Source organism: Rhinoderma darwinii, chromosome 1 (assembly GCF_050947455.1).
Source record: "Rhinoderma darwinii isolate aRhiDar2 chromosome 1, aRhiDar2.hap1, whole genome shotgun sequence".
Taxonomy (NCBI): Eukaryota; Metazoa; Chordata; class Amphibia; order Anura; family Rhinodermatidae; genus Rhinoderma; species Rhinoderma darwinii.
Genome location: NC_134687.1, coordinates 265,483,442 through 265,495,933, shown reverse-complemented (window position 1 = coordinate 265,495,933; position 12,492 = coordinate 265,483,442). Strand labels below are relative to the sequence as shown.

Here is a 12,492-nt window from a genome sequence, read left to right as displayed (position 1 = left end):
ATAAACTACAACACAGACATAGAGGAGATCTCGAAAGATCTCATTGACGAATTCCTGGAAGACCGCAGGAGCATTACACAGTCCGAATGGCATCACCAGGTATTCGTAGTGCCCGTCTCGGGTGTTAAATGCTGTCTTCCACTCGTCCTCTTGATGGATTCGGATCAAATTATAAGCCCCACGCAACTCTAGTTTTGAAAAAATCCTGGCTCCTCGTATATGGTCAAACAGTTCGGATATAAGTGGCAATAGGTATTTGTTCCTGACCGTGATCTCGTTGAGACCACATTAGTGAATGCAGGAGATCCGTCTTTCTTTTTAACTAAGAAGAACCCGGCCCCGGCTGGGGAGGAAGATTTTCGCATAAAACCCCTCTACAAATTCTCCTTGATACAGGCTGACATGGATAGAGTCTCTGGCAAGGAGAGAGGATATACCCGTCCACGGGGGTGAGAGACATTTGAAACCAGTTCAATGGAGCAGTCATAAGTCCGATGTGGAGGCATCGTCTCAGCCTCCCTTTTGCTGAAGACATCTGCAAACTGAGCAGAATGAGGGTAGGTCTAACTTATCTAGAACATTTTCAATTGTTGCGTCTCTTGGTTGTGTGATTTGCAAGTCGTTTTTCAAGTTATATAGTGCACTATAAAAGTCACTGAAAGTGTCAGCTATTTTTTGGGGGTTTGAAATTCTATTTGAATTATGGATATTAAAATAGGGGACTCAGCTGTTAGTTTGTTTTGCTTTGACTCTGTTAGCCATTAACCCCTTCCCGACATCCGCCGTATATATACACGCCGTATATATACACGGCGCTGCCGGGAAGGTGTTCCCGCAAAACGCAGTACAGTTACGTTGCAGTGATGGTGCGGGCTGAGAAGCAGAACCGGCACCATCACCGCGGCATCACCATCACCCTCCTGTAACTGTCAGGAGAGGAGCTATTCTCCGATCCTGCTGATTAACCCCTCAGATGCTGCGCTCAATATTGCACAGCATCTGATAGGTTTTAACCCGACCGGCAAACCAGTGACGTAATCGCTGGGTTGCTGTGGCAATCGGACGCCAGAAACTGGCGTCCGAGTCTGCCTTGTACGGGAGCCTGCGGCGCGTCCTCATAGACTTGCTGTCAGTGAATAACTGACAGCGCTAATACACTGCACAACGTATGTAGTGCAGTGTATTAGAGTAGCGATCGGGGCATCAGGCCCTCAAGTCCCCTAGTGGGACAAGTCAAAAAAGTTAAAAAAAGTTAATAAAAATCTGGTAAAACAATAAAAACACACACGTTTCAAATAAAAATAAAGCTAAACTGACTTTTGTCCCATAGTAAGTCTTTTATTATTGGAAAAACCGTAAAAATTAAAAAAACTATACATAATTGGTATCGCCGCATCAGTAACGACCCAAACTACAAAACTATTATGTAATTTATCCCACACGGTGAACGCAGTAAAAAAAAAAACATGAAAAACAATGCCGGAATCTTTGTTTTTAGGTCACAATTCCTTCCAAAAAATGCTATAAAAAGTGATCAAAAGGTCACATTTACTCCAAAATAGTACTAATAAAAACGGCAATCTGTTCCGCCAAAAATAATCCCTGACACCGGTTTGTGCACGCAAAAATAAAAAAAGTTATGGGTCTTAGAATATGGCGACACAGAAAACAAATGATTTTATAAAAAAAGTGATTTTATTGTGAAAAAGCTGCAATACACAAAAAAAAACTATATAAATTTGGTATCGCTGTAATCGTATCGGCCCGCAGAATAAAGCTAACATGTAATTTAGGGTGCACTGTGGATGCCGAAAAAAACTCAATAAAAAACTATTCCAGAATTGCTTGTTTTTGGTAATTTCCTTTACCAAAAAATGAAATAAAAAGTGATCAAAAAGTCGTATGTGTTCTAAAATGGTACCAATAAAATCTACAGCCCGTCTCGCAAAAAACAAGCCTGCACACCGCTCAATCAACTGAAAAAGAAAAAAGTTATGGCACTAGTAATGCGGTGATGAAAAACATCTCAATGCGCAGGCCGGAGGGGAACATTCCTGCAGTTTCAGGGCCATAGTATTTAGGAACTAGAAAAGGGAAGGGACATAGCACATCCGCTGGAAGCGAGGGTGCCCGTATTATATCAGCGCAAAATTTTCCCAGTAATATTTCCCAAACTACGAAGGAGAAAAAGTCCCCAAAAGGTGCAGAGCGTTACAAAAGGGGGATAAGAAAGAAAACCGTTTATCAGTGTGACACCGGACTGTGCATAACGGATTGCTTCACAGCGTAACACACATATATGGATAATTGTATTATTTACCCAATTATTATACCCTCTTATTATGCCCTGATGTACTCCGCACAGCTTACATATGCCCCCACATTATAAACTGAAATACCAGCAAAACCCCAAACAGAACTATTACCAAGCAAAATCCATGCTCAAAATGGCGGTCTTTCCCTTCTTAGCCCTACAGTGTGCCCAAACAGCAAAGTAAGGCATTACCATACCCGGAAGAACCCGCTTAACAATTTATGGGGTAAGATTCTCTAGGGGCACAACATATTGTGCCTTGAATAGGCAGATCAGTGGAAAAATTGCAATTTTCACTTTGCACCATCCACTGCGTATTCATTTCTGAAAAACATCTGTGAAGTCTAAATTCTCACTACACCCCTTGATAAATGCCTTTAGGGGTGTAGTTTCTAAAACGGGGTCACTTTTGTTTGGTACATCAGTGGTTTTGCAAATGCAACCATTCCAGCAAAATCTACGCTCCAAAAGATAAATACCGCTCCTTTTCTTCTGAATGCTCCCATATATGTAAACAGCTGATTATAACCACATGTGGGGTGTTACCGTACTCGGAAGAAATTTCTTTACAAATGTTGGCGTGCTTTTTCTTCTTTATTCCTTGTAAAAATGAAAAATGTTGATCTAAAACTCCATCTTTTTTCATTTTCATGGCTTAATTCAGCAAAAAACCTTTGGGATCAAAATTTTCACTATACCCCTGGATGATTCCTCAGGGGGTGCAGTTTCCCAAATGGAGTAACTTTTGGGGAGTTTCCAATGTACTAGTACTAGTACTACAGGGGCTCAGCAAATGTGACATGGCGCCCAGAAACCATTCCAAAATCCAAATGGTGCTCCTTCCATTCTGAGCCATACCGTGTGTCCAAACAGATGTTTATGACCACATGTGGGGTATTGTTTTACTCGGGAGAAATTGCTTTACAAATATTGCGATGCTTTTTCTCCTTCAGTCCTTGTGGAAATGAAAAAAAAATTAGCTAAACCTACATTTTATTTGAAAAAATGTAGATTTTCATTTTCACAGCCTACTTCCAAAAATTTCTGCAAAAAACCTGTGTGGTCAAAATGCTCACAGTTCCCTAGATAATTTACTCAAGGGGTATGTTTTCCAAAATTGGGTCACTTGTTGGGGGTTTCCACTGTTTTCTCCCCTCAGGGGCTTTGCAATTGCGACATGGCCACCACAAACCATTCCTGCTAAATTTGAGTTCCAAAAGCCAAATGTCTCTCTTTTCATTCTCAGCCTTGCCGTGTGTCCAAACAGCTGTTTATTACCACATGTGGGATACTGTTTTACTCGGGAGAAATTTCTTTACAAATTTTATGGTGCTTTTTCTCCTTTAGTCCTTGTTGAAATGAAAAAAAAACTTGCTAAACCTACATTTTATTTTTGAAAAATGTCGATTTTCATTTTCACAGCCTACTTCCAAAAATTTCTGCAAAAAACCTGTGGGGTCAAAATGCTCACTATACCCCTAGATAATTTCCTTAAGGGGCATCGTTTCCAAAATGGGGTTACTTGTTGGGAGTATCCGCTGTTTTGTCCCCACAGGGGCTTTGCAAATGTGACATGGCCTCAGCAAACCATTCCTGCTAAATTTGAGCTCCAAGAGTCAAATGGCGCTCTTTCCCTTCTAAGCCCTGCCGTGTGTCCAAACAACCTTTCATTACCATATGTGGGGTATTGTTTTACTCGGGAGAAATTGCTCTAAAAATGTTGTGGTGCTTTTTCTACTTTAGTTCTTTTGGAAATGAAAAAAAATTAGCTAAACCTACATTTTATTTGAAAAGATTTAGATTTTCATTTTCATGGCCTAGTTCCAAAAATTTTTGCAAAAAATCTGGTGGGTCAAAATGCTTGCTACAACCCTAAATAAATTAAACCAGAACAAGAAACAAGTCACGACCAGGTGTTTGAAAAAATACAAATAATCTTTATTAAAGTCAATTAGACACATGGAGACAACGTATAACACTTAGACATAGTAAAATGCCATGGACCTCGCCATTTCAGGTTATTTCACAACTGTGACGCATCACTTTTGAAAGTGAGAGCTATCGATCGCGTACTGATTGGTCCAAGGGGTGGTAATTGGAAGAAGGCCTTGGGACAGAAAGAAACTACCTGGATTATGAGGTTGGGATCCTTACATCCATATGGTCTTAATGAGTACAACAGCTTCGTACCATTTCTTTGAAATCGCCATAGTTAAGTCATGGTCACTTTCTTTGGTTTGAGCATTGCCACTCTCCTATTGGTGTCCACCAATATTTTATCCCTGTACTTTTTAACTTGTTGTCATTGTTTTTATCCTTTTATTTTTATGTTTATGTGTTTGTACATTGGGTTTTCTACTTGCCATTCCCCTTATGCCCTGTTCTTCTATCTAGACATACGTGGATATTGATCTTTATTCTTGAGGTCAACTATTATCCCAGTTGTTCACAACTTGATAAGAAATTATTATCTTGTTATAAGATCTCTGTTGTTTTACAGCATGATTCCTGCCATACTATTCAGCATGAAGTTTTCGGATCCAGTTCAAATCCCCGTGATGACCCCGCTATGAATTTAGAGTGACATCCGGCAGATTCGTCCTGTGGCCATTGGTGGGCCAAATTTTCGGATTTTCTGATCACTTGTGTATATATATTTACAGTCAAATCCTTTTCACATCGACCCTTTAACATTTGATCATTGTTACATTGGTTTTTGGTTTACGATCAAGTCTGTACTTTTGGCTTTTTCGTCATAGGTACTTTTGCACAGATTGACACAATAAATTATATTGAGTTAGTCAGGCTTTCAGTCTTTTTTTTATTTTCTTTTTTGTTTATTACAGTCACCATGTATTATTTAACCTAGTAATTGAGGTTTGGTTTATTAAATGTTTATAGCAGTAGTCACTGTCACGTTCAGTCATTTGGCAGTTTTAATCATCTTCCCATCACTAAATTTTCTTGGTCACTCATTGTAATATAATTTTTGTTTGTCCTCATCCCTCTTCCCTTTCCCCCTTTTCCTTCCCCTCCCCTCCCCCCTTCCTCATTTTCCCCTTCCCCACTCCCCCCCCCCCCTTTTTTTCTTGCCTCACTTATCACGTTTAATATTACTGACATCAATTGTGTGTGAGGCAACTATAGTCTTAGCACATACTTGTGCACTTTGCTCATATTCCTGCACTACTGGATTAAAATTAATTAGATTTATGTATATTTTTATGTATATTAATTTTGGATATATAAAAAAATTTTTTGGCCATCGTTATGATTGTCATTTGACTCACCTTTGGCTTTATTTACCGCATATTCACGATTTTCGGGATAGATGTACGGTTTGTTGTACTGCATTAATACTAATTATATTGTTCTGTTCCTCTTCAGCATTAATCAATATACACTTGTTGTGTTATCTTATTTTCTAATCATTTTTGTTGATATTTTTTCACGTTTCCTCACTTCTCTCACATTCACAACCGCTCACTTTGATCATATGTTTTTTGTGTATATGTAGGTACATATATATATATATATATATATATATATATATGTATATATATGTGTTCATGTATGTGTGTTAGGTATATGTATGTATATCCTCGGTCACTTTTACTTTCTTTCCTCTTTTCATTTTTTACTTTTCACAGCATTACTGGTTAGTTCCGGTACTGTGTTTCAGCTCTGAAGTGTGATATGGACTTGGATAGTCAGCTTCAGCACCTTGGACAGTGACTGCTCTAACTCTCTCGGTTATTTAGCTTTGACGGCTGTGCTGAGCATTTCAGCACGTTGGACAGCGACCTCGGCTCTTAATGCTTTGCTATGCTCTCCAGCGTGTTTAACAGCAACTGCTGCTCTCACGCTGGACTGTCACCTAGCAACGGGACGCCTTGTCCCGCTGCTGCTGTTTAATGTGATCGGCTGGGCTTTTTTTAACCTATTTTTTCACCTTAATGATCAGGATAGATAGTTCTACCTTGGGCCAAAACTGGATTGCCACTAAACTTCTAATTTCATTCCTCTTTATATCCCTGCTTCTGACCTTCGGCAGCTCCACATCGAGCGGGCGGGCTGATTTCATTCCCCCGCCCGCCTGGTGTGGTTATGCCGATGGAGGCGGTTCTGGGAGGAGGACTGTTTTGACATAAGACTACACGATAGGACGCTATCGTGGGTGGGCGGGATGTATCGCCGTCTGTCATTGGTGACCGACGCTGAACACCTAACCACCCGATAGGAAACAGCTGTGATTTTACCGGTAAAACATCATTGAGGAAGGTATATCTAGGGGTAACTGGGGCATTTGGACATCAACCCCTGACGAAGCACCAGCGAAACGCGCGTTGGGTTAAGCAGAGGTCCCCCTCTTGGTCTTGATCTCCTATTTATCTTCTTATACGCAGGTGTAGGTATACTACTTTATATGTCGTTTTTACTTAGATTGTACCTTATATATATTCTCTATACTTATTTATGTGTTCATCTGTGCAAAGCGTACCATGCCTAGTACCTGCTCATTAATATGTACTTATGCACTTTAGCCATATATAGGTTGTGTCAGACCATTTTTACATCTGGGGGGCTACTCTGCTTTTACGTTCGGATTCCGTTTGTGTTCGAGGGTCCATGGCATTTTACTATGTCTAAGTGTTATACGTTGTCTCCATGTGTCTAATTGACTTTAATAAAGATTATTTGTATTTTTTCAAACACCTGGTCGTGACTTGTTTCTTGTTCTGGTTTAGTTTTAATTAGTCACTAGGACCACTAGTATCATTCGGGGTATTATTCGGTTTGCTAACCCTAAATAAATTCCTCGAGGGGTGTAATTTCCCAAATGGGGTCACTTTTGGGGGGTTTCCACTGTTTTAGTTCCATAAGACCTCTTCTAAGCTGACATGGTGCCTAAAATGTATTCTAATAAAAAGGAGGCCCAAAATCCACTAGGTGCTATTTTTGCTTCGGAGGCCGGTGCTTCAGTCCAGTAGCATGCTAGAGCCACATGTGGGATATTTCCTAAAACTGCAGAACCTGGGCAATAAATATTGAGTTGCATTTCTCTGGTAAAACCTTCTGTGGTACAAAAAAAATGGATTCAAAATGAACTTCTGGAAAAAAATAATGAACTTGGTAAATTTCACCTCTACATTGCCTTAATTCCTGCGCAATGTCTAAAGGGTTACGAAACTTTCTAAATGCTGTTTTGAATACTTTAAGGGGTGCAGTTTTTAAAATGGGGTGACTTATTGGGGGTTTCTAATATCTAAGGACCTCAAGGCCACTTCACAACTGAACTGGCCCCTGTAAAAATAGCATTTTGACATTTTCTTGAAAATGTGAGAAATTGCTGCTAAAGTACTAAGTCTTGTAACGCCCTAGAAAAATAAAATGATGTTCAAAAAACGATGCTAAACTAAAGTAGACCTATGGGTGATGTTAATTAGCAACACTTTTGTGTGGTATAACTGCCTGTCTTACAAGCAGATACATTTAAATAGAGAAAAGTGCTAATTTTTGCAATTTTTCACTAAATTTTGGTATTTTTCACAATTAAATACTGAATGTATCGGGCAAATTTTGCCAGTAACATAAAGTCCAATGTGTCACGAGAAAACAATCTCAGAATCGCTTGGATAGGTAAAAGCATTCCGGAGTTATTACCACATAAAGTGAAACATGTCAGATTTGAAAAATGAGGCTCTGTCAGGAAGGTCAAAAGTGGCCAAAGAGGGAAGGGGTTAAGGATGATGCTTTACTGTTAAAATTATTATATTGCATTTTCAATCTAGTAAGGTTATATTCATATTTGTCTAACCTTAAATCTCTGATTTTTTTCTCTATTTTTAGTTATTTATAAATGAGTATTTAGTGTAGGGTTGTTTTGTTGCGTAAGTTCAGATTGTTTATCAAATAGATCTGAAAGTTGCTTTTTTGTTTTTTATGGTAAGCGCCTAATTGAATCAGCAGGCATCTCACGTATGCTTTGTGTGTGTTCGAAAGAGTAAAATTGTAGCTTGAGTACTTGGGAGGGAGAGTATATAATTGTTTATTCTCCATGTGTAACTTCTGTTTTATTGGTGTTGTTCATTCAGAGTAATTGATAAAGGGGCGTGGTCTCACCATGTAATTTGACCGATTTGAATAATCTTTATATGTTGTAATAACCATTTATCTGTTATACAATAATCTATCCTTGAATAGGTAAAAAATGTAAATGGGAATATAAGGTCTAATCGCTTCATTAGAATGCATACATCTTCACACATCATACAGTTCATTTGAATGTAACCATGTTTGTAGGGTGGGGGGGTCTCTCTCTGTTCTGTGGTGTCTAAATTGATGTCAGAGATAATATTGAGGTCTCCACATATTAGTAGTAGCCCTTTTTGGGCTTTTTTGACTATTTTATTTAAAAAAAGCTATTTGATTCTTATTGGGGACTTATATTACAAAGAGTATATATGCGATTACTGATTTTACATATCAATATGAGAAACATTCCCCCAGAGTCCAGTACTTTTCTTATGATTTCAAAGGTTAAAGTATTTTTAACTGCTATCAATACTCCAGCCACTTTTTTTTTTTAGCATGGGCATGATAGATTGTATTAAATTTGAATTATATGGGTGTCTGACGACATTAGGTGAGTTTCTTGTATACATAATATATCTGTATTATTTTTTTCATCTCATTCCATAAACATGTCATTTAAAGGGGCGATTTAGGCGCTTTTCATTAAGGCTTAGTACTTTAATGCAGTGGCGTAACTACCGCCGTAGCAGCAGTAGCGGCTGCTACGGGGCCCGCGGCATGGGGGGGCCCGTGTCGCCCGCCGGCACGGGCCCCCACCATGGCCGGAGGCTCCGCTAGCAGCCGCTATGGCTGCTACAGCGGGACGCCACTGAACAGTACGGCAGAGCAGGGAGGTATCTCCCCGCTCTGCCATTAAACAAAAGACATGTATCCCCTATCCACAGGATAGGGGATACATGTGTGATCGCTGGCAGGGATAAGGAGAACGGGGGACTGAAAGTCCCCTGAAGTTCTTCATCACAAACCTCGGACTTCCGGGGTCTGTGTCGGCAGCTCCGTAGAAATGAATGGAGCGCCGGTCGCGCTTGTGCGCATGCGTGACCAGCGCTCCTTTCATTTTTAGTGAGCTGCGCAGACGCCGGAAGTCAATGATTAGACATGGAGAACTTGGGGGACTTTCGGTCCCCCATTCTCCTTATCGCTGCCAGCGATCACACATGTATCCCCTATCCTGTGGATAGGGGATACATGTCTTTTGTCGGACACGCTGTAGGTCGCATTTTTTTGGGAAGGGGGACGCTGTATGGCGTTCCCTACAGGCGGGGGCTCTGTATGGCGTTCTCTACAGAGAGGGGGCTGTATGGCGTTACCTACAGGGGGGGGGGCTGTATGCCATACAGCCCCCCCTGTAGGGAACGCCATACAGCCCCCCCTGTAGGGAACGCCATACAGCCCCCCCTGTAGGGAACACCATACAGCCCCCCCTGTAGGGAACGCCATACAGTCCCCCCTGTAGGGAACGCCACACAGCCCCCCCCTGTAGGGAACGCCATACAGCCCCCCTGTAGGGAACGCCATACAGCCCCCCCTGTAGGGAACGCCATACAGCCCCCTGTAGGGAACGCCATACAGCCCCCTGTAGGGAACGGCATACAGACCCCCCTGTAGGGAACGCCATACAGCCCCCTGTAGGGAACGCCATACAGCCCCCCTGTAGGGAACGGCATACAGACCCCCCTGTAGATAACGCCATACAGCCCCACCTGTAGGGAACGCCATACAGCCCCCCCTGTAGGGAACGCCATACAGCCCCCCTGTAGGGTACGCCATACAGACCCCCCTGTAGATAACGCCATACAGACCCCCCTGTAGATAACGCCATACAGTCCCCCTGTAGATAACGCCATACAGCCCCCTGTAGAGAACGCCATACAGCCCCCTCTGTAGATAACGCCATACAGCCCCCTGTAGATAACGCCATACAGACCCCCTTGTAGATAACGCCATACAGCCCGCTCTGTAGATATCTACAAAGGGGGCTGTATGGCGTTATCTAAAGGGGGCTGTATGGCGTTATCTACAGAGGGGACTGTATGGCGTTCTCTACAGGGGGGCTGTATGGCGTTATCTACAGAGGGGGCTGTATGGCGTTATCTACAGGGGGGGCTGTATGGCGTTATCTACAGGGGGGCTGTATGGCGTTATCTACAGGGGGGGTTGTATGGTATTATCTACAGGGGGGGGCCTGTAAAAAAGGCACTATCTACAAAGGGGGGGGGGGGTTGTGTGACACCCAGGGGAGGGGGGGCCCCAGTCAAAAGTTTGCTATGGGGCCCAGTCTTTCCTAGTTACGCCCCTGCTTTAATGGTCATGATGTAACATCTTCATGCATGCTTTTGTAGATTGTTATCTGTTTAACTGAGAGAGTTGCAAACCTGTGAAGTCCACCTTTAACTATTGATGGGTATTTCTGTGCTGATAGATGTTCTAGCTATTTATAGTTGTAGAGTCAGCTCGCTTTGGGAAGTTGAAGAAGTTGCACTGTGAGATCAACCTGTAAAAAACAGTAAGAGAAAACAACATAGACAAGAAAAGAAAAACAGTGTGCAGACTTAAAGCCTGCTTTATCATTGGCGTCAATTCTGTCATTGTATGTAGAGCAGATCATAAAGTCCAGTAACCTTTCGGGAAAGATATCATTCAGGTATTTTTCGATTACTTAGACCATTCTTCAGGCATCTTGGGTACTGGACCTGATAAAGTACTTATAACCTCTATGGCTTCCTCCTGGGAGACGCCGGCACTCACTTTCTGGTCTGGACACTGTCTTTCGCAGGCCGCGCGTCCACAGGCTTAAAGGGCCAGTACGCGCACATTTACAGAATAGCTGTAATTAGCCCAGAATGCCCCTGGACTATAAAAGGGGCTCTGCCCTCTCGATCTTTGCCTTGGCGTTGTTGTGTTACCTTAAGTTCGTCTTTGCAAATGGTCTCCTAGTGTTTTCCAGTTCCCATTATTTCCCGTTCCTGCTGCCTGTACCCTGTATCCCATGCTACCTTTGCTCTGTGCCTTCAAGAGTTGGAGTTGTCTTGTGCCTGAAACCACCGCTACTGTCTACAATGCCTCAGGTACTCTCTCTGAACTATAGACATTGCATTATACCTGTTTGGCCAGCTGCTATCCCGCTACGCAGTATGACCCAGTGGGTCCACACCCCTCGCCGTGACAGTACGCTCAGGCCATGGAAACTGCTGGTCAATTCAAGGGCCTGTCACCTTCCCAAGCCAAGGGAAGACGACACGTCACGACTGCGAACACGACAATCAACGGATCAACTCCTTCTGGCAGTAAACAACATGCACTACAGCTAGGGGCGCTAGCTGCTTCCTCCTCTGCTCCTGTTCCAGCTTCTCCAACTGATCCTCCTGTTACACTCCTGTCAGCACCAGTTCTGATCCTCGGTTCTCACTGCCACTACTACCTCGTTTTTACGAAGACGCAAGCGCGTGCAGGGTAATTCTCAACCAGTGTCATATCCACTTTACCCTGCACACCAGAGCATTTCCGTCAGACGGTGGCAGGATCGCCTTCATTGTTTCTCTGCTTTCCGGCAAAGCCCTGGCGTGGGCGAACCCAATCTGGGAACGACATGGAGCCGAGACCCGAGACTTCCAGGGGTTCCTGCGGTTATTCCGCACTGTGTTCGAGGAGCCCGGACAAGTTTCGTCGGCAGCTACCTCTCTACTGAACCTTCCCCAGGAGGACACCTCCATGGGCGAGTACACCATCCAGTTCCGGACCCTGGCAGGGGAGCTGTCCTGGAACAACGAGGCGTTAGTAGCTTCCTTCTGGCATGCTCTGTCATCCGAGATCAAGGACGAACTGGCTGCTCGTGATCTACCACCTACCTTGGACGACCTAATTTTACTTGCCACCCAGGTTGACATGAGGCTCAGAGAAAGATCCCAAGAAGTTTGTAGTGAGAGAAGGCTTCCTAGGTTGGCTCCCAACTTCCAGCAACCCCTCTTGTCCTCATCTGTTGCTCCACCCGAGGTCCCGATGAAAGTGGATCGGCTTAGACTATCTGTCCAGGAGAACCAGCGCAGGCGCACTTCTGGACTCTGTCTATATTGCGGCCTTGC

General features: G+C 42.9%; 1 protein-coding gene across 8 annotated transcripts in view; it reads left to right on the top strand.

Annotated features, from left to right (window-relative positions):
* The window catches only part of ADGRL3 (adhesion G protein-coupled receptor L3), a 2,099,109-nt gene that overhangs the window by 1,526,272 nt on the left and 560,345 nt on the right, over positions 1 to 12,492 (top strand). The window contains exon 23 of one of the 8 annotated variants that reach the window (XM_075863907.1): positions 4,815 to 5,498. The exons of the other annotated variants lie outside the window; for them this stretch is intronic. Within the exon in view, the coding sequence (XP_075720022.1) occupies positions 4,815 to 4,819 (5 nt within the window). The 3' untranslated portion in view covers positions 4,820 to 5,498. Of the gene's footprint in view, positions 1 to 4,814; positions 5,499 to 12,492 lie in introns of those variants that run through there. 8 annotated transcript variants of the gene reach the window in all.